The sequence below is a fragment of the Eptesicus fuscus genome, chromosome 7, assembly GCF_027574615.1.
Source record: "Eptesicus fuscus isolate TK198812 chromosome 7, DD_ASM_mEF_20220401, whole genome shotgun sequence".
Classification (NCBI taxonomy): Eukaryota; Metazoa; Chordata; class Mammalia; order Chiroptera; family Vespertilionidae; genus Eptesicus; species Eptesicus fuscus.
In genome coordinates, this window is record NC_072479.1 from 36,253,818 (window position 1) to 36,276,882 (window position 23,065).

The 23,065-nt window shown below is 40.1% G+C and overlaps 1 protein-coding gene across 1 annotated transcript in view; it reads right to left on the bottom strand.

Annotated features, from left to right (window-relative positions):
* Window positions 1-13,917: 13,917 nt before the first annotated feature.
* Window positions 13,918-23,065, bottom strand: part of ZDHHC17 (zinc finger DHHC-type palmitoyltransferase 17) — a 137,526-nt gene continuing 128,378 nt past the window's right edge. Inside the window, exon 17 of the mRNA XM_054718828.1 lies at window positions 13,918-14,998. Coding sequence (XP_054574803.1) covers window positions 14,968-14,998 — 31 coding nt within the window. The 3' untranslated portion in view covers window positions 13,918-14,967. The remainder of the gene's footprint in view (window positions 14,999-23,065) is intronic.

A 23,065-nucleotide genomic window follows, 5' to 3' on the forward strand; every position in this document is an offset into this window, starting at 1 on the left:
AAGGTATACACCTATACATGCTGCCTCTCCCAACCACACCAAAATTACAACTAAAAGACAAAACGACTATCACCCAGAACCACAGAAAAGCTGGCTGAGTAGAAGTTCTACAACTAGAAGGAAAGAAAAAAGCACATCGAGACTGGATAGGAGGTGCAGAGGCACAGAAAAGCAGAGGTACAGAGGTGTGCGAATCGGGCTGGTGACTGGGTGCGCTTTTTTCAATCAGAAGGGAGATACAAGCTCCCAATTGCCTTGAACTCCAGTTTCCGGCGAGACTCTGGGGACCCAAAGTCCTATGGGAAGAAACTGGACTGTCTGGCATCGGGTCGGAAAGTGAGGGTGGCTTTCTCACAGAGGTGCTCGCAGGAATCGTTTACTGTGCTGGGGCATGGGACACGGGGACGCGGAAACGCAGAGGAGATGCAGAGATGGCTGACTGGCAGCCATCGCTGTCTGCTACACCCTGGTGATTCCCTGAGACCCCACCCCACCCAATTTACAAACCCACCCAAGCTGTGCGCAGCAGCTTTTGCATATGAATGGCCTGCCCTTTCACAGCTTAACCTAACAAACTGCAGCTGGGTCAGAGAGCTCCAAAACTTCCAAACCCCAAACAAAGAGGAGAAATCTGCAGATCTTGCAGTAGCTCCTGCTGGGTGGCCTCAGACAGTAGCTGACTTGCACCTCCTTGGAGATCCAGGAACCAGTGGACCTAGTGGTCAGTGTGAGACGATACCAGATTTCAACTCCTCACATCTATAAGTGACACACTCAGGAGGCAGACTCAGTGAGCACCAAAGCCCCACTGAATCCAAGTCCTGCCCCATAAGGGTGTCTCCAGCACAGCAGTTCTTCCATTATAGACACAGTGGGTCCTCATAGCTAATTGGCCTGGAGGTTAATTCCTCCCAGTGTACCAAGAGCAATCAAGGCTTAACTACAACAAGACTGTACACCCAGCCCACAAAGGTGTGCACCAGGAGTGTCCACCTCAGGTGATTGGGGAGGCTGAGCCACTGGGCGCTATAGGTCACCTACCACACAAAGCCACTCCATCAACACAGGGAAGCAGCCAAAATGCAGAGACAAAGAAACATGTCACGAATGAAAGAAATGGAGGAAAGCAAACTACTGGATATAGAGTTCAAAACCACAGTTATAAGGTTACTCAAGAATCTTCTAGAAACCTCTGAGAAACTTAGTGAGACCTTCAAGAATCTTAATGAGAATGCCAAAAAAATGGAAAAGGACCAGTCAGAAATTAAGCATACACTGTCTGAAATAAAGAATAATATACAGAAATCCAACAGTAGACTAGAGGACCCCAAGAATCAAACCAAAGATTTGAAGTATGAGGAAGCAAAAAACACCCAACCAGAAAAACAAAAAGAAAAAAAGAATCCAAAAATATGAAGATAATGTAAGGAGCCTCTGGGACAACTTCAAGCGTACCAACATCCAAATTATGGGGGTGCCAGAAGAAGAGAGAGAGCAAAATATTGAAAACCTATTTGAAGAAATAATGACAGAAAACTTTCCCTACCTGGTGAAAGAAATAGACTTACAAGTTCAGGAAGTGCAGAGAACCCCAAACAAAAGGAATCCAAAGAGGACCACACCAAGACACATCATAATTAAAATGCCAAGAGCAAAAGACAAAGAGAGAATATTAAAAGCAGCAAGAGAAAAACAGTTACCTACAAGGGAGTACCCATACGACTGTCAGCTGATTTCTCAACAGAAACTATGCAGGCCAGAAGGGAGTGGCAAGAAATATTCAAAGTGATGAATAGCAAGAACCTACAACCAAGATTACTCTACCCAGCAAAGTTATCATTCAGAATTGAAGGTCAGATAAAGAGCTTCACAGATAATAAAAAGCTAAAGGAGTTCATCACCACCAAACCAGGATTATATGAAATGCTGAAGGGTATTCTTTAAGAAGAGGAAGAAGAAGAAAAAGGTAAAGATAAAAATTATGAACAACAAAGTGACAACAAATACATATCTATGAACAAGTGAATCTAAAAATCAAGTGAATAAAAAATCTGATGAACAGAATAAACTGGTGAATATAATAGAATCAGGGGCATAGAAAGGGAGTGGACTGACAATTCTCGGGGGGAAGGGGGCGTGAGGGGTACGGGAACAGATTGGACAAAAATCTTACACCTATGGATGAGGACAGTGGCAAGGGGTAAGGGCATGGGGTGGGGGGTGGGAATCAGGTGGAGGGGAGCTATGGGGGGGAAAAAGAGGAACATCTGTAATAATCTGAACAATAATGATTTTTTTTAAAAGGAAATGCTAAAGGGACTGCTGTAATGAGAAGAAGAAACAGAGAAACCTAGCCATACAGAATTAAAATAGCTATAAATAAGTACCTATTAATAATAACCCTAAATGTAAATGGATTAAATGCTCCAATCAAAAGATGTAGGGTAGCTGAATGGATACAAAAACATGACCCAACTATATGCTGTCTACAGGAGACCCACCTCTAAACAAAAGATATACAGAGGATGAGAGTGATGGGATGGAAAAAATTTTTCCATGCAAATGGAAAAGAGAAAAATGCTGGAGTTGCAATACTCATACCCAACAAAATAGACTTTAAAATGAAGGCCATCACAAGAGACAACAAAGGTCACTACATAATACTAAAGGGATCGATCCAATACAAGGATATAAGAATGCACATGGGAAAATGTGTCTGTCCCTACCTATGAAAGCTTTGTTATACTGGTAAGACTAGGGTTAAATACATGAAACATTAACACACACAGACACACAGATGAAATGGCATACTAGAAAGCTAAATTAAATACTTATTACGGATAATGAGGACTCTGACGAGAGAGTAGCCAGTGTTTTAAGTTAAAAGGGAGCTCCTAAGATCTCAGATTCAAGGGTTTTTTTGTTTGTTTGTTTGTGTTTGAACAAAGATGGAAAGGAGCTGGTAAACAGGCACACAATAAAGGGACACAAACTTATTTTCCCCAAATATTAAAACACTAGCTGTTTGGCCACAGTTATTGCTCTCTTTTATGTCAACATGTAGAAAGCACCATCAAAAGGCAAACTGGGAGTCAGAGTTCTTGGTCTGCCACTAACTACCTACACAAAGGGCAAATGTAGCCTTTTTTTCCCTAATCTGAACGCTGAAGAAATTGTACATAAGAATCTCACTCACAGGATTTTGTAGAGATAACACATGTGAAAGTGCTTTGGAAAAATAAGCAGTAGTCAGAGTTTAAATTATACATTCCAGTCCTTAGAAGAGCTGTTTTACATTTTTTTTAAAAAATGGTTTTCCTGGGATTTGAGAAAGACTGCAATTTCCGTGGAGTGTTCAAGAGTAAGTACTGTTTCCTTAAGTATTCCTGAAAACCCAGCTATCAAATGCTGACTAGCAAAACACCAATAATGACTGAGTTGTCCTCAGATCTCTCCTGAACTGATCCTCGCCATGATCAGCAGCTAACGACACAGGAAGAGCTGACCAATGGGACATGGCCGGAGTGAGAGAAATCTGGACTGGAATCCAAAATAAATACCGAATTGTTTAAAAATAGCTGCACGATTTCGTAAACACTAAAACACAAACACACAAAACCCTTGAAGTTATTTGGGTAAATTATGATAAACATGATAAAAATAGCTCCAATTTTATAATCGGACATAAACTTTCCCCAAGTTCTCTTTAAGTCTTTAGCAAAGTGTCCTAGAGACGCAATAGCACTGAAATGGAACTGTGGAAACTGTTTTCGGGTCACAGTTACAGAACCTTGTATATTTTACCTTCAGTTTAATAATTTGTAAAATGAAAGAGAACTGCGGGACAACGTGAATAATTCCGACCCTGCCTACTGCGTGGTGCTTTAAAAGGACCAGATGTGAAAATGTCTTATACCATGAGGATCTTCACAATGAGACATATTTCTACCAGTTTTCACTGTGGTTCTAGGTTCTGGAACTTGGTCTGGAAAAGAGCCAGAGGTGGTGAGCAGGAGGGAATCTAACAAATTCTTTAGCTAAGGCTACACTCAATAATAAAAAGACAGAATCTCCTTCAGTGGGCTTTGTTAGAAATGAGGCCAAAAAAAGAACTAAAATTAATGAATCTCTTTTTTTTTTCTTTTTTTTTTTTACAGAGAGGAAGGGAGAGGGATAGAGAGTTAGGAACATCGATGAGAGAGAAACACCGATTCAGCTGCCTCCTGCACACTCCCTACTGGGGATGTGCCCACAACCAAGGTACATGCCCTTGACCGGAATCGAACCTGAGACTCTTCAGTCCACAGGCCGATGCTCTATCCACTGAGCCAAACCGGTTAGGGCAAACTGGTCATCTCTTAAGCAACTAGCTGCTAGTCTCCAGGAATCAAAATCTGCCTAGCCAGATATTAAGCAGTATTGCATTGCATAAGTGAAACAGATTTATAGCAAATATGTCAATATATTTATTCAAATAAAATGTCTCCCTCAAAATAACCACACTTACTGTCTTTTTAAAAATAGGCATTTATTCCAACACACCCCTCCCCATTTGAAACATTTTTAGATTTGCTTCACATTTTGTTTGTAAACTAAAATGATATTCAGGATTCATTTCTAAATAATGTTGGTTCCTGCCAATAATCAAATCTGTCTCTAAAGACACTGACTTTTTGCTATCAATGGGGATTAACTCAAAAGAAATGGCCACATGTCTTCAACCACAGGCAATCACAAAAGAGAATTTTCAAGTTGCTCCAGCAATGGCAGCTTCAACGTATAGCGTTGCCTTTAGTTGCATGGGTAACTTCGTTGAAGACACTAAGTTTTGCTTTTGTCCTATTGTTAGTCCTGTTACATCATAGGTATTCTTCATGCATTTGTACTCTTAGGTGTGCATATCTATATCTGTATGTTCATATCTGTTAATCATGGTGTGCATTCTTATTTATTTATGTTTTAAAATATATTTTTATTGCTTTCAGAGAGGAAGGGAGAGGGAAAGATAGAAACATCAATGATGAGAGAGAATCATTGGTCAACTGCATCCTGCTGGGGATCGAGCTAGCAACCCAGATATGTGCCCTGACCAGGAATCAAACCAACATCCTGGTTCATAGGTCGATACTCAACCACTGAGCCACACTCAAGCATGTGTGCATTCTTTAGTCCTGTTAGACTGCTGCTGCTTTACAAGAAGTGGCTGATAAAAATTTGACTATCTCTGATAAGTAAGATGCCCCAGGAAACATTTTGGGAAAAGAATGCCTAATCCTAAAGTGGTAATTAGTCTTTATCTCCTTGCCTTGTTTTTATTTTCATCAAAACACTGATTACTTAAGTTATTTTGTTTGTTTTGTGTTTGTTCTCTTTTTTCCCCTACTAGACTCTAAGCCCCATATAAATAGGGCCATCTGGGTCCTGTTCAACTCCACAGCCCAAGGCCTACTACAAATAAGCACTTGATAAATATTTTTGGAGTAAAAAGGAGGGAGAAAGTAAAGAAAGATACCCAAGTCTGGGCTGCAATTTCATTTTTTTCTCTATGAAGGAGTTAGTCTACACTGAATCTAAAAGGGGAGGGAGCCAAGGATAACTTAACCACTCTTTTGCACCTGACCCCCTACAGCCACAACCTATAATGTCTGCCAGTTCCTACCCCTATCCACATCTTCATTCTTCGATAAGTGTTCTTTTTAAAAAATACATTTTTTAATTGATTTCAAAGAGGAAGGGAGAGGGAGAGGGAGATAGAAACATCAATGATGAGAGAGAATCATTGATTGGCTGCCTCCTGCATGCCCCACACAAGGGATCGAGCCCACAACCTGGGCATGTGCTCTGACCAGGTATCAAACCATGACTGCCTGGTTTATAGGTCGACACTCAACCACTGAGCCACGCCAGCCAGGCTGTTCTCAGTCTTAAAGTACTATGCTAACGCAGCTCCAAGCCAAAGATTTCAGCCATTGTTGCCCTTTGTGCATAAAAATTATGAAACTGCTGCCCAGCCAGCATGGCTCAGTGGTTGAGTGTCGACCTATGAACCAGGAGGCCACGATTCAAACAAGTTAGGCACATGCCCAATCCCCAGTGTGGGCTGTGCAGGAGGCAGCTGATCAATGATTCTCTCTCATCATTGATGTTTCTATCTCCTTCCCCCTCCCTTCCTCTCCAAAATCAATATATATATTTTAAATGATGGAACTGCCTAAGCAACCCAAAGTTTTGAGTGTTTTATTGGGGGAAGCTGTTATAGCAATAAATGAAAGGCACTATAGTCTCTGCCTACCTATGCCTCTCTCTCCTACATTCCCTCTCTAAGGATCAGGGCTCATACTTCCCTCTACCCAGGTCAGGGGCCATCCAAAAGGATCATTTTGCCTGGCCCTCATATTCACTAAAGTAAAAAATGTAGACTTTAGCACTGGCTGGTTTGGTTCAGTGGATAGAGCATCAGCCTGCAGACAGAAGGGTCCCAGGTTCCATTCCAGTCTGGGGCACATGCCTGGGTTGCATGCTCGGTCCCCAATAGGGGGCGTGCAGGAGGCAGCCAATCAATGATTCTCTCTCATCATTGATGTTTCTATCTCCCTCCCTCTCCCTTCCTCTCCAAAATCAATATATATATATTTTTTTAATTTTTTTTTTTAAGGTAGACTTCAGATCCATCTCCAAAGGAGCCTATTCTTACTTACAGTCTTTTTGGAGGTGGGAGGTTGTGTTAAAAGAAGTGATTTGTTGAATGTAAACATCCTATCTAATAATCTAATAAAAGAGTAATATGCAAACGTCACTCCAACACACAAGATGGCTGCCACAAGATGGCTGGCAGGGGAGGGCAGTTGGGAGGGACCAGGCCTGCAAGGGAGGGCAGTTGGGGGCAATCAGGCCTGCAGGGGAGGGCAGTTAGGGGCAACCAGGCCAGCAGTGGGGGCAGTTAGGGGTGACCAGGCCAGCAGGGGAGGGCAGCTGGGGGCGACTAGGATGGCAGGGGAGGGCAGTTGGGGGGAAGTAGGCGTGTAGGGGAGGGTAGTTGGGATGGACAAGGCCTTCAGGGGAGGGCAGTTGGGGGGTACAGGGCCTGTAAGGGAGGACAGTTAGGGGCAACCAGGCCTGCAGGGGAGGGCAGTTGGGGGAGACAAGGCTGGCAAGGGAAGGCAGTTAGGGGTGACTAGGCCCATAGGGGAGGGCAGTTAGGGGCAATTGGGCTGGCAGGGGAGCAGTTAGGCATTGATCAGGCTGGCAGGAAAAAGCAGTTAGGGGCAATCTGGCAGGCAGGCAGGAGAGCGGTTGGGAGCCAGCAGTCCTGGATTGTGAGAGGGCAGTCAGACATCCCTTGAAGGGTCCCAGATTGGAGTGGGTGCAGGCTGGACTGAGGGACACCCCCCCCTGTGCACGAATTTTGTGCACCGGGCCTCTAGTCCTACCTAATAATAGACAAATATGCAAATTGACCGTACCTTCGCTATGCCCATGATTGGCCAGGAGGCGTGGGGGGGAGGGACTCAGGGTGGCCGGGGTGGCCGATTGGGCCAGCGGGACGCTGAGCTCGCGTTGCCAGAGGCGGTGCGAGCTCAGCATCTGTGCCATGGCTGTGCTGCGGCACAGAAGGGGCCTCTGGGGCAGCGAGCTCACGTCCTGCCACAGACCATCAAAAGCGGGGGAGCTGGGTGCCTGTCCGCTCAGGCACCAGGCCTTTCAGAAGCCTTCCCCGTGCCGGAGGCTTCTGAAAGGCCTGGTGCACCAGCGGACAGGCTCCCAGCTCCCCCGTGATCAAAAGCGAAAGTGTGTAGGGGACCCTACACGTGCATGATTTAATCATGCACTGGGCCTCTAGTTTAAAATAAATGTAATCCTGTTTGGACATTTCTTCATTTTTTAAAGATATTGCGAATCTCAAGAAAGAACTAGCTTAGGCATTCTCAACATTTAAAAAGTCCTGAATATGATGAAGAACTCTGGCTTCTGGTTATTTGACCTTGAATGCATTTCTATACCTTGGAGACCCCATTTAGTCATTTGTATAATGGGATGGTAATTCCTACCCTGCCTATTGCATGATGCTGTTAAAAGGACCAAATATGTAAATGCCTTGGAAACTGTAAGAAGCTACATAGTGAGGTTAAAACACGTGGGTTAGGGTTTAGCGCTCCACTGGCCAGCTGTGTGTCCTTGGCCAAGTCACCAACCCACATTATAAAAAGAAGGCCACACCCATATTTGTTTTTAAGCCCTGCCAGCTATCACATTCTGTGAAGTTAAAAAGTGAGGGAGTTATTATCACCACTTCCATTTCACCGTTGGTAGCTGCTGCTGTGTTTACAATAGCAGGGGCTAACGTAAACCGGCCTTTCTGAATTATACTTTTATTATATGGAATTAAGAGTTTACCATTAACAAACTTCTAGAAACTGAACAGAGGGTGGAGCTGAAAGGAAAGGAGCAGTTAGTGGCTAAACACATTTTCTAAAAAAGATTCCCTATGCTTCTAGCCATTGCAGGTGACTCATCTTAACAGTCGTCAGAGCTACCCAACGGTAGCCAGTCTGTATTATTACATGTAATTCAGAGCATGTAACACAGAGGAAATGAAAGCTGGGAGGGGGTAGAGAAAGAAGGTCAGAGAAACAGTGCATTTAGTCTACACGTGCTTTGCAAATAATAAGCAACAAAGAAAAGGAAATGTCTGTTTGAGTTTGCTAGATCATGACCAGAATAAGAGAGATAAAAGCATTTCTGAAAATGAAATTCTGAAATTTCTCCTTCCTTAACAAAACTTCCTTAAATAAATAATTTCACCAGTGTCTCTCAAATAGACATGAATTCACTTTTCCTGGATTCTCATCCCTCTGCTCACTCTTACATCTTCTCTCTCAACACGTTCTCTCTCTCAGAAGCCACTGTTACCATCATTTCAGGAGACCTTCCATAGCCATGGGTTAGTCTTAATTCACTAATTCTTTATTAATCAATGTTGTTATTAAAATATATATATTAGCTATGCAGAACATACAAAACAGTATTCCAGACAATTATACTAATATAGAATTGTTCTGTTTATGATCCTTTCCTGGTCATAATATCAAACAATTATGTTTCAGCGAACGTGTATTCTGTCATGTTCTAACATAGTTCACAGAAGTAATCTTTATTTTTATCACTAATGTCCAGGAGCCAATGACCTCATCTCTAGAGTAAAAAAAATCAAGATTGCACCACCTGCTGTCATTCTAAAGATCATTCTACTGATAGGCCCAAGGCTGGATTCCAAGGAGACTCACTTGAGGTCGCTTGTCCCTATATATCCACCAATGTCTGCACTTAAAACTGTACATTGGAGGTCAGTGGGCTGAGTCCCAAGCACAGGTATGTTCTATTTAAAATTTTTTGAGCAGACATTAAAAAGTATATAGACACTTAAGGAAGAGGCCAGGTTTCTGGCTTCTCTTAAAAAATTGGGAGATCTGGCAACAATGGACACCCCATATTCTTTCTGTTCTCTCCTCCCACCCACCCTGGTCTCTCTCTCTCCCTTCCTCCCTCCTATTCTCTACTTAAAAACACTAGTCCATTTTATTATTTAGATTTCCTGCCTGGCTCCACTGGGACATGAGTTTTCTACCCCAGATCACAAGACTGGTAGTATCTTTATTTGGACTTCCTTTATTTACAGTACACTTTAAAAGGTTTTCCTGCTTCTGAGTTTTTGTCTTAATGTCAATACAGGGGTGGGCAAAGGTAGGCTTACAGTTGTGAGTACACGAAACAGTTTATTCTTGTATTATTGTTAATTAATTATTGTGTTGTTTTCCATACAAACAACAGTAAACCTATGTTTGCCCACCCTGTATAATATAATAGTAAAAGTCCGGAAAGATACTTTCTTTAAACATGTATCAGTGGCATAAATAAAGAAGGTACAGAGAGTGAAGGCATTAGAAGAATTGTGAATGGAAAAAAATATGCAAATTAAGAAAAAAAGAAAATTTCACCAACAGAAATCTGAAACCCATTAAAATGGGTCTGTAATTTAAGAGAACCTGAATCTTGTTAAGCTTTTAACCAGGAGGAACTAATTTTATGGTGAACCCTGAATATAAAAGTGTGCTCATGTAACTGAGTGTTACATACCACAGACCAGTTAAAGGCTGGGACCATAACACCACAGTGAAGTCCCTGGTTGCAGAGCAGGGATTCCTAAATTTGGAATCACCTTGGAAACTTAAAAAAAAAAAAAAAAATGCTGATGTCTAAATCCACTCCAAGGACTTAGGATTTCATTGGTGTGCTGTTTGGCCTGGAAGTTGAGATTTTTTAAAAGTGCCCCAGGTGCTTCTAAAATGTGACCAAATTTAGAAGCACGCTGGAGACATTACTTGGGCTGTAATTAAATATTAGGGCTCCTGCCTCTCAAAGCCATGGGTAGTTCCTGAGAGTGAAACAAACCCTCTGCACTTCCCCGTAGCTGGAGGGAGGAGGTGGAAAGATGCACCATGTCCCCAGACTAGAGATTGGAGATAATACAAGTCCAGAAGGAAAATCTTTTTACCCCAAAGGAAAATGTTATCTGATGCATCAAAGGAACTTCCACAGTCCTACGTGAACTTGGACAAGTTAATTCCTGAGTCTTATGTCCTCATTTGTAAAATGGAGGCAATATTCTCTTTGGAGGCTGTTCTCAAGATTAAATGAGATAACGTATATGAAGCAAAGTTGGTTAATAAAAGGCAACTACTTTTTAAAAAAATGTTTTTACTTGATTTTAGAGAGAGAGGAAGGGAGAGGGATAGAGAAATACAAACTTCAATTAAAGAGAAACATCAATCAGCTGCCTTCTGCACAACCCCTACTGGGGATTGAGCCCACAATCCACGCATGTGTCCTGACCGGGAATTGAACCAGTGACCTCTTGGTTCATGGGTCGAAGCTCAATCAGTGAGCCACACCAGCCAGGCAGGTGACTACTTTTTAATCCAATACTTAAGTGATTATAGTTTTTACTGAAAGCCATAGCCAATAATTCTATTGAATATTAATCTCTCTCCTCCTTTACATAATAGCACTCCAATTTCAAATGCTTTATTTTGTGTTGTTTTGTTCTAGAATTGTTCAGTGAATGTGGTTCTACTAGGTAAATAAGAATTATTTGAAAGGGAAATTAAATAGACCATTTATTAGCATTGATAAAACCTGCTTGCTTCTCAAAGAATTTAATACAGTATGTTGAGAGACTTGAACCTAAAAATGTCAGACGAAACTGGCCATAGAATTTAAAATGGTATCCAGGAAATCAATGGGTCAGCAATTGGGGAGTAGGTTATGGAACAGCCTTTTTAAAAAGGTAGAATAATCTACTTTTCTACTTTTGTATTACTTTCCCATTGCAGCTACAACAAATTACACAAACTTGGTGGCTTAAACAATACAAATTTATTATCTTATAGTTCTGTGTGTTATGAAAAGTAACAGAATATGCCTGCCCCAAATATGCCACTTTGGTATATTGATTATTTTGAGCTGTAGCACCTGAAAAACACCAAACACAGCGAGAGGATTTCTCTGAACTCGCCATTACCACCTAAAGACAGAACCTCCAAAAGGAACCCAATTGCTGTATACGCCCTTCCAGGAGTTTCATCAACCAGGGAAGACTGAGTGTTTTCATTGGAGAGATTAGAAGTCAGCATCATATCCAAACCAACTTTGTCACAAACTATCTCACCTCCCATCTTTCTTCTAAGGACCCATTCATCTTTCATAAAAATCATTTACTCTCCTCTAAGAGGTATGCATCCCTCCCTCTCCTTTCCCTATTAATTTAAGATGGTATTTAATCCTGAATTCTAAAGCTACCCTTTTAACTTACTCATATTCCCTGGGTATCTCCCGGGTACACATGAAGTATGCATGTTAATAAGCTCCTATTTGTTTTTCCCTGGTTAATGTCTTTTATTGCCGGGATGGAAGAGTGGTCTCAGCCAAGAACTCAGAAAGGTAGAGGGAACTTTATTTTTCCTCCATGACAGTTAGAAAAGTAACGGACCCACTGCACTAAGAGCAAGATGCTGGCAGGCGCATTCCTTTCTGGGTGCTCAGGGGGAGAATCCTTACCTTGCCTTTTCCAGGTCCCCGAGTCCGCTTTCCTGGACTCTCGGCTCCGTCCTCCATCCTCAAAGCCAGCAAGGTGAGCAGGGGCCTTCTTCATGGCCCCAACACCCTGGTTCTCTTTTCCACAGTCACACCTGACTGTCTCTCCCGCCTCGCTCTTCCACTTTTAAGGAAGCTAGTGATTAAAATGGGCCCACCTGGATAACCGGGGCGCTCGCCCTAGGTTAGCTGATTAGCAATTTATCCCATCTGCTCCCTAATTCCCCCTTGCCATGTGATATAACATTCATACAACAAAGAACGATGGAAAGAGAAGTCAAACTAGACTGCCATTTAGTTTTCAATCTTTCAACGCAAACTGTTATTTCAATTCCAAGAATTAGAATGTGCCCTAGCTGGTTCAGCTCAGTGGATAGAGTGTCAGCCTGCGGACTGAAGGGTCCCAGGTTTGATTCCAGTCAAGGGCACATGCCCAGGTTTCAGGCTTGATTCCCAGTAGGGGGTGTGCAGGAGGCAACCAATCAATGATTCTCTCTCATCAATGATGTTTCTATTTCTCTCTTCCTCTCCCTTCCTCTCTGAAATCAATGAAGATATTTTTTTTAAAAAAAGAATTAGAGTGTGAACATCTTTGACGGCCATCATTCTGCCTAGCACATTTTTTTGGAAAATGTACGAAAATTTAATCATTCATAAACGCTGTAATTTAATCTGACAGTAAAACACAAGAGGCAATATTAGAGTTGGTTTAGTATATCATATATATGGCTTTGAAAGCCAGAGAAAAGTTATCCCAGTTATTTTCTAACACATTTTAAACTCACCCTGAGAAGCTACTTAGGATCAAGAGTTTGTAAGGAAATAGGGCCTGATACAAGACGTTAAAATAGTAGTAACTGACCAAGTCACACAAGCACGAGATAACCATGCCTCCTTTCCGCTATACCAGATCCAAGTCAGACATTGCTAACCAACCAGACATAATCGCAGCCATAGGAGCCTTCACCCAGCACGCTATAATCCCGTTTAGTCAATCAGACTTGGCTTGCAAACTGAGATCTACTCTTCATCCTCAATCTGAACAGTTGTAGTGGCAAGGGACTTTCTCTAAGGGCCTTTTTTTTTTTTTTTTTTTTTGGCATAAGGTGATGATCTGATTTTTTTTTTTTAATTGGAAGACAAAAGGAATCTAAAGAACAATACATATGAACAAACAAAACAGTCAGAGTCATAGATACAGAGAACAAACTGATGGTTGCAGAGGGGAGAAGGATTGGGAGACTGGGTGAAAAAAGTGAAGGAGTTCAGAAGTACAAATTGGTGGTTCCAAAATAGTCATAGGGATGTAGAGCACAGCACAGGAAATATAGTTAGTAGCATTGTAATAACTATGTATGGTGCCAGGTGGGTGCTGGAAATATCAGGGGAACACTTTGTAACGTATATGATTGCATAACCATGATTCTGCACACCTGAAACTAATACAAAATAATATTAAATGTAAACTTTAATGGAAAAAGTTTTAAAAAAGAAATACCAGCTGAACTAAACGAAGAGTTCATAATAAGACAATAAAATAAGTGAAATTAATTCAAGTGTTTCTATGATACCTTGTAGAGAATCCATACAGTAACCAAGGAAATCTGCATTTCTTACTGGCCCTGCCCACATAACATAGCCTTCTCTTGAGATTTATTATAATGCATCTTTTTTCCCATGAGAATATTTTGATTAGATAAAGATTTAAATAGATGTTTATATGTAGGCATTTAAAAGCTTTTATTATTTTAAAATAAAACCCTACAATCTTTTACAAGCACAGTATAAATGTAACGCATTATCATGGTGGAGAATTTATAAAAATCAAAGAAAACCATACATCATTCTATCCACCAAAAATAAATTTGGTGCTTATTCTGCCAGATGGTGTTTACACTCATTCAACATATTTTTATTGAGTCTCTGTACCAGGAACTATTCTAGGCTTTGAGGGTACAGCATGATTAAAATAGACAAGAATCTATGCTCTCAGTGAGGTCAGTTATGTACACACACACACACAAAAAAAATTTAAAACCAAAATACTATTTTTCACATTGTTTGTAACTGGCTGTGTGTGTTTTTTAACTACCCCTCTCACATTGTCAGGCTTTTGTGTTTTTCCAGAAGTCTTGACTGAACTGAGAGGTAAGATGAGCACTGATTGCTACTTAATTGTCCCTTCAGTCTGACTTTTAGTCCCTTAGTTTGATGCTGTGATCAGCATGCTGTGGATTCTTTAGACCACAAAAATCTACATAGCCATTGAAGAGAACATTCTATCTTGTTCCAGTCGTCTATTGCTACCCTTTAAAACTTAGTGGCTTAAAACAACAACAATCATTTTTTTATTATTAATTCACAATTCTGAAGGTTTTCTCAGCTTGGGGGAACAATTCTCAGTGTGTTTTTTTTTCTCATGCAGTTTGACAGTTTTTGGTACTGGAGGCATCTCAAAGGTTTCTTCCTTTACATGGCCCATTGATTCTGGCTATTGGCTGGAATGTCAGTGAAAGTTGTCTTCTGGACCACCTACAAAGAGCGTCCCTGTGTGGGCTGGGCATTCTCACAACTTGGTGGTTAAGTTTACAGACAAAGAAAGCATCCTCCGAATCAGAAACCACAACCCTTTTTATCACCTAGCCTTGGCAGTCACATCGGTCACTTCCACCATGGTTACAGGCTCATCGGATTCCAGGAGAGGAAACATATGCACCTCTTGATAGGGGGGCTGTCAACATCACATCCTCAGGGGTGGTGACCATCTTTGGGAAATTCCACATATCTCAGCCTCCTTCCACCTTTAATTGGTATGGTTCAAGTCAGGGACAGCAAATTTCTGGGGCCACTGTAAGATTAAAAGAAAATTCTATTACTATCAATCCTTTCTAAAATAATGTCTCAAAGATTCAGTTTAGTGAAAAAGAACTGATAGTGAAATAACCAACTATTCTAATTTTCCCTATATTTACCCCGTGGACTCATACTTTAAAAGTATTAGTGGTGATAAAACAATTTAATCAGGTTTTTTCCCCTTCAGTTTGCAAAATCTCCCTGAGAAAGTGACACATAGTCCTATGTATGAAGCCTGGGAAGAACCCTTGACTAATTTTGGCATCCAAGGCCATGACAGTTATCGTGCAGGCTGATGAGTGTTTACATGTAACATTAAGAAGGCTGGCTAGTGGGTGCCAGACATCTGTGGGATCTCTATGTACATCACTGGAAAGGAGTAAACACATTAAAAATCCAGGTAAGAATTTAGAGGAATTATTTAATAAATACTTGCTAAAACAAATCAATAGTTTATTCTTTTATTTCAACACTTGACCACTTATGATATATCTGATACAAATACTAAGTACTCATGTTATAATAGCTATTTAGGCTATTATATATAAAGTAATATTAAAATGATTGATACTACATCATTTTAATAGCATAAGTAAAATTGTATTATGGTAAATACCATTATGAAGAAGGATACTATGGAACAGACAGGTAAATATCATAGAATACCCACAACACCAGTATGCTATTAATCTGATCACAATATACTCTAGGTCAACCATGTCAAACTCCCGGCCCACAATGAATATTTTTGCAGCCCAGCCAATATAACGGTATGTAAGAAATGTTTTAATAAAAAAATTCATAACTTAATTTTTACAACATCCTGTTACACATAATTATTAATAACGAACTACAACATTCGCTAATGACTGATCACTATAATCATGTTGCATTCATTTCCCTTATGTGCCTTACTCGCAGGCGCACCAGTACCATGCAGAAGAAAAGATGACCCTGGCAAAACCACATTTTCCTGAAATCACAGCCCCCGCCCCTACTGAAGACGGTTTAGGGAACCCACACCATCCAGGTATTTTCCAGAAAGTTCAATTTTCTTAATATGTTTTTATTGATTTCAGAGGGGATGGGAGAGGGAGAGTGATAGAAACATCAATGATGAGAATCACTGACTAGCTGTCTCCTGCATGCCCCCCACTGGAGATCAAGCCCAAAACCCCTGGGCATGTGCCCTGACCGGAATTGAACTGTGATTTCTTGGTTCATGGATCGATGCTCAACCACTGAGCCACCTAACCAGACTCTTCCATTTTCTTCATTGAATCACATATAATGCTTAAATAGGGAGAAGAAATGATGAAAAAATTTTCTTCTTGTTCTCAGAATGGACTCATTGCCTGCACAAGTCCAAGAGTGGGGTTTAAATGCACTTGTGAGCTCTTTCAGTCTTTACTAGATATATATGTATTTTTTGTACTTTATAAATTGGAATGTTAAACATTCTAGAACTATATAGCTTATTTAGCTTGAACTTTTGCCTTAACTACCATAGTGTTTCAATTGTTTTTCTCCAGATACTATGATCATTATTTGTGAACCACTGCTCCTTTTTAAGTCTTATACACATGACCTTAGGCCATCTTAGTTCAATGATGTGTACCGTAAGAGTCTAGTAGCAAAAAGTTGTCATCCCATTTAATGATAAAAAAATATGGAGAAGAAAACATAGTAGTTATGATTGCTGATTCATTTCCAGTTTTCAAAATCTGTCATAAGAACCGAGGTTTCATTTCATAAGCATTGAATAAACATATCTAGGAAATCAAATTACATAAACCGAATTCACTGGCCTTTTCATGATAGCCACTGTAATCACTTGCTCTGGTTTGATTTCATTTTTTCCCTATATTTGTTATTCATTCTGCCAACATTTATGAGGTACCTAATATATTCTAAGCCTTGTGCATTAGGCTGGAAGTTCAAGAGGAGTAAGACAAAAAAATAAAATCTTGGCCCTCAGAGAGCTTAAAGTCTAGCAGAAAAACCAGTCACAAAACAATGTGTTTATGCAGGATGTAATCATTTACCTAACTAATATTCCAGACACTGCACAAGGTCAAGGGGATTCAGTAAATAATAAAAAAGACACAGACCCTATTCTTTTTTTTCTTTTTTCTTTTTTTTTTAAATCCTCACCTGAAGATATGTTTACTGATTTTAGAAAGAAAGGAAGGGATTCATTGCCTCCCATATGCACCCGGACCAGGGATCAAACCCGCAACCTAAGTAATATGCCATGACTGGGAATCGAACCCACAACCTTTTTTGGTGTACAGGACTGTGCTCCAACCACCTGAGCCTCCCGGCCAGGGCTAGACCCTGTTCTTACGAAGTTTAGTCATAGAGATAGGCCTTAATCAAATGTAACACAAATGTAAGTTGAGTGCTGTATAATTTAGAACTCTTTCAGTTCCAAGTGGCCAAAAACCCAACTCACACCAAGCCTCACCCCCTAAAAAAAAGCATATTGATTGACTCATGTAGTTAAAAAAGGTGATGGCAAGTCCAGGCCAGGGTTGGTGTGGGGCTCAAACAATGTTTCCAGGACCTGGTACCTGTCCTTATACAGGTTCACCCATGTTTTGGTTTCATTTCCACGTTCAAATCCAGTGGTACAAGAACAGTGCTTCTATTCTCCCAACAAATATCCTAGACTGACTCTGATTAGTCCAAAGGAGATCACATGCATACACTTCCCATTAAAATACCAACGGCATATTTCACAGACCTAGAACGAACTCTCCAAAAAGTCATCTGGAATAAAAAAAGACCCCGAATAGCCGCAGCAATCATGAGAAAGAACAAAGTAGAGGGGTCTCAATACCAGATATCAAGCTGTATTACAAAGCCACTGTTCTCAAAACTGCCTGGTACTGGCACAAGAACAGACATATAGATCAGTGGAATAGAATAGAGAATCCAGATATCAACCCAAACCAATACGCTCAATTAATATTTGACAAAGGAGGCAAGAACATACAATGGAGTCAAGACAGTCTCTTCAATAAATGGTGTTGGGAAAATTGGACAGGTACATGCAAAAAAATGAAACTAGATCACCAACTTACTCCATACACAAAAATAAACTCAAAATGGATAAAGGACTTAAACATAAGACAGGGAACCATGAAAATACTAGAGGAATCCACAGGCAGAGAAATCTCAGACATATGCTGAAGCAATTTCTTCACCAATACCGCTCCTAGGGCAATGGAAACTAAAGAGAAAATAAACAAATGCACAGCAAAAGAAATGATCAACAAAACAAGAAAGCCCACTACACGGGAGAACATATTTGCCAATGTTATCACTGATAAGAGTTTAATCTCCAACATTTACAGGGAACTCATACAACTTAACAAAAGGAAGATAAACAACCCAATAAAAAAATGGGCAATGGACCTAAATAGATACTTTTCGAAAGAAGACAGAAGGAAGGCCAAGAGACACATGAAAACATGCTCAAAGTCACTAATTATCCGAGAGATGCAAATCAAAAACGACAATGCAGTACCATCTCACACCTGTCAGAATGGCTATCATCAAACAAATCAACAAACGACAAGTGCTGGCGAGGATGTGGAGAAAAAGGAACCCTTGTGCACTCCTGGTGGGAATGCAGACTGGTGCAGCCACTGTGGAGAACAGTATGGAGTTTCCTCGAAAAATTAAAAATGGAACTCCCATTTGACCCAGTGATCCCACTTCTAGGAATATATCCCAAGAAACTAGAAACACCAATGAGAAAGGATATATGTACCCCTATGCTCATAGCAGCACAATTCACCATAGCTAAGATTTGGAATCAGCCTAAGTGCCCATCAGCAGATGAGTGGATTAAAAAACTGTGGCACATCTACACAATGGAATACTACACTGCAGTAAAAAAGAAGGAATTTTTACCATTTGCAACAGCATGGATGGAACTGGAGAGCATTATGCTAAGCGAAATAAGCCAGTCAGAGAAAGATAAATATCACATGATCTCACTCATTTATGAAATATAATGAACAACATAAACTGATGAACAAAAACAGATTCAGAGACAGAGAAGCATCGATCAGACCGTCAAACCTTAGAGGGAAGGTGGGGGGGTGGGGGTAAGGGGGAGAGATCAACCAAAGGATTGTATGCATGCATATAAGCCTAACCGATGGACACAGACACCAGGGGGGTGAGGGCATGAGTGGGGGGGCAATGAGAGAAAAGGACACATATGTAATACCTTAATCAATAAAGGAAAAAAATTAAATAGAAAAAAAAAAGAGAGAGAGATCACATGCATATGCCCTAAACAAAGCCTGGCCAGGGGATAGTGGTACTCTGATTGGACAGGCAAGTCACATGCTCATTGATAGAGTTGGGGGTGGAACCAATTCCAGGAGAAGTCTGTGAATTGAAAGTGGGGGAGAAGTTCCTCAGAAGAAATTGGGGATGCCTTACCTTTTGATAATGAGGGAGAATGACACTGACAGCCAAGGCACTCTAGCCACCACCCACTGCAACGCCCCATGTGGTCCAGTCTCTCTGTGCCCTCCTATTCCATCCAGGAGACAAATACAGCAGCCAAATTGTCACTAAAAGCAACTTCTATCCTTTAAGATGCCTCTCAAAAACTGTCAAAGGGAATTTAATTCCTAGCCTCAGACACACTTCTTGATCTTCTCTTTTCCCTTTCCTCTCGCTCTCAATAACTTTCATATGTCATATCTCATACTGTCCTAGTGCCTCTCTACACACCCTATTACCTAGTCCCTTCCAAAATTCCTACCAACTCTACCCCACATCCTTGCTGTCCTTCCTCTATATATTGTGCCCATGTCCCTTTGTCTGGGCCCACTTTTCCATTACTTCTAGAACTTTTCTACTTTTCTAGTAGATTTTCTAGCTTACCAGTGTCTTAAGTTTTCTTTCCACTGATTACCTCAACCTGCATATTAAAGTTCAAAAATTCCCCTGAAAGGTGAGGGGGAGGGACCAAATGGCTACAAAATATTGGACTATTTTAATCTGAAGAGATGAAAAATACTGTACAAATGCTTATAATGTCTTTCTTCCATCTCTGCTATTCAAATAATCATGCCCCATAATATATGCTTTTAAAATACGATGAGAATTCGGGCGGGGGTAAGGGGAACAGTGGTGGACTTTTGAATTGGGATCTAAAGAAAGAATAAGAATCAACTAAGTGAATGGGTTTGGCAGGTGAGAATATATTCTGGGAAGCAGAAATATCATTGGACAAGACCCTGAGCCTGGACGAAGGTCGGAACTGTAGAGAAGCAAGTGTCTTCAGCATGAGGAGAGCAAGCCACAGGATGAGGCAGAGGGGTAGGTCAGGAAATCCTCAAGCAGGGCTCTGTAGAAGAGCAGACACCAAGCAGGAGAGTTTGGCCCAAAAGATTTGCAGAGTTTGAGTCTCGGAAGAAAAATCCTTTTTAATAGTGTTCCTAATCCTCAGCCTTGTAAAAAAGAATCCTCTTCAAACTCTACATGCCTGGGTTGTTACACTACAGCAATCTGAATTATGTAAGTGCACGGTGAAAAAGAAATGAAAAGTGCCTTCAGCTCAGTGTCTCTTGGCTGAACTTGTTAGACATCTTTCCGTGATATGCTTAAGTTAGAGAAGGAATCACTGCCAAGATCATTTTGCTATATAACCATGATTAGTTCAAGTTTCTAATCTTTCCCTGCACAACTTTTTGAGAGAAATGTAATGCTGATAGGAGATCAAAGCTGACTTGTTTATTTGCCTAAGAATACGGGCCAAAAGAAATCTTGTTTATTTGTCTAAGTGTTTACTTGATATGGTTGCGTTTAAATTAATCATTTTGCAATTTGTTTTCTGTTTCACCCATCTGTTCTTTGTTCCATTTTAAAAATATTTTTCTGTCTTTTTTCCAGTTGAGTATTTTTATGATTTCATTTTATTTCCTTTGATGGTGTGTTAGCTATAACTATTTTGTTTTGTTTTTTTGTTTTGTTTTAGTGGTTGCTTTAGGGTTTTTAGTGGACATCCTTTATCTCTTACAGTCAACTTTCAAGGGATAATATATCACTTCACAATTAGTATAAAAACCTTGCAATGGTACATTTCCTTTGCCCACCTCCAGGCCTTTGTGCTATTATTGTCACACATTTTACTTCTAGAGCAGTCACCCCTTATCCACAGGGGATACAGTCCAAGCTCCGCACCCCCCACCCCCAGTAGATGTCTAAAACTGCAGATGGTACTGAACCCTAATATATGTTTTTTCCTTTACTACCTATGCTAAAGTTTAATTTATAAATTAAGTACAATAAGAGATTACCAACAACTAAAAATAAAATTGAACAATTATAGCAATATACTGTAATAAAAGTTATGTGAGTGTGGCATTATTAAGTAAAATGAGGGTTACCTGAACACAGGCACTGCGATACCAAGACAGTCGATCTGATAACTGAGTTAGCCACTAAGTGATTAATGGGTGGGTAGAGTCTACAGCATAAATATATCGGACAAAGGGATCATGGACATCCTAGGTAGGACTGAGCAGGACAACACAAGAGTTCATCACACTACTCAGAATGGCATGCAATTTAACACTTCTGAATATTTTATATCTGGAATTTTCTATTTAATACTTTCAGACTGTAGTTGACTGCAGGTAACTGAAACTATGAAAAGCAAAACTTCAGATAAGGGGATTACTGTGCATACATTTAAACCTTACAATACATTGCATATGTTGCTTTTTTTTTTCTTGTTAAACTTCTTTTTCCAGATTTTGAAAATAAGGGGGGAAAAAGTATTGTGTATTTGTCTATCTATATACTATTTCTAGTTCTCTTTATTCCTTTTTTTATTTTTTAAATCTTTATTGTTGAAAGTATTATACATGTCCCCTTTCTCCTCCCCGCCATTGACTCTTTATTCCTTTATCTTTAAAGTAGCTCCAGATTTCTTTCTAGAATCTGCCTGAAAGACTTTTTAAAATTTATTTTGGTTTAAGTCTGCTGTGATGAATTCTTTTAGATTTTATATGCCTGGAAGAAACTTTACTTAACCTTCCTTTTCAAAAGTTATTTTTCACTTGTTTTTTAATTCTAGGTTGACAGATTTCTTTCAGTACTTTAAAGATACTGTGCCACTGTCTTGTGGCTTGCATTGTTTTCCACAAGAAATCTGCTGTCATTTTTATCCCTGACCCCAACCATCTGCAAATGCTATGGTATTTTCCCCTCTGATTGCTTTTAAGATTTCTCATTATCACTTGTTTTCAACGATTTGATTTTGATGTGATTTTAATGTTTTTTTTGTTCTTAGAGTTTATGGATTTTCTTGGATTTTTAGAATTATAGTTTTCATGAAATTTGGAGAATTTCTAGTAATTATTTCTTGAAATATTTTGTCTGCCATTCCCAGATACTGTACACACACGTGTTAGGTCATTTGAAGTTGTCTCACATCTCACTAATTCTCTACTCATTTTTTAATTTTTTTTGGTCTTCTTTTCCTCTGAGTTTAAGTTTGGATAGTTTCTGTTCCTATGTCTTAAAGTGTTTCCCAAACTTATATGACCAGAGAACCGTTTGATTTTGCAATAACCTATTAGCAACTTGAGGAACTCTAATACTTCTTGGAAGCCAGTTTGGAAAATACTAGAGCAGACCCTTGGCATTTGTAAGTTTACCATTTTCAATGTTAGCTACTTGTCAGATGACATTCCATTGCTGTAGTAATTTGTGATTCTGCTACAGAATGGAGCGTGGGGAGTGAGTCACTCTGCTAATGAATGAGCCCAGCCCACTGCCCACAATACACAGCCTAATGGGGTTTTCTAGTTTACTGCTCGTCATACAGTAGCTTTTGTAGTGATAAACATTTGTTTGATTTGTAAAAATGGCCCTGAAAACACTGTCAGCTGTTCATTTGGGGGATGGAAACAAACTAAAAGGAAAAAAAAAAAAAAAAAAGGAGATGATATTAAAAGGGGGGATCCTGGCAAGAAAATAGTAGTTTGGGGATAAATTTTAAAAGTGGTTTCCTAAATTTGGCAGG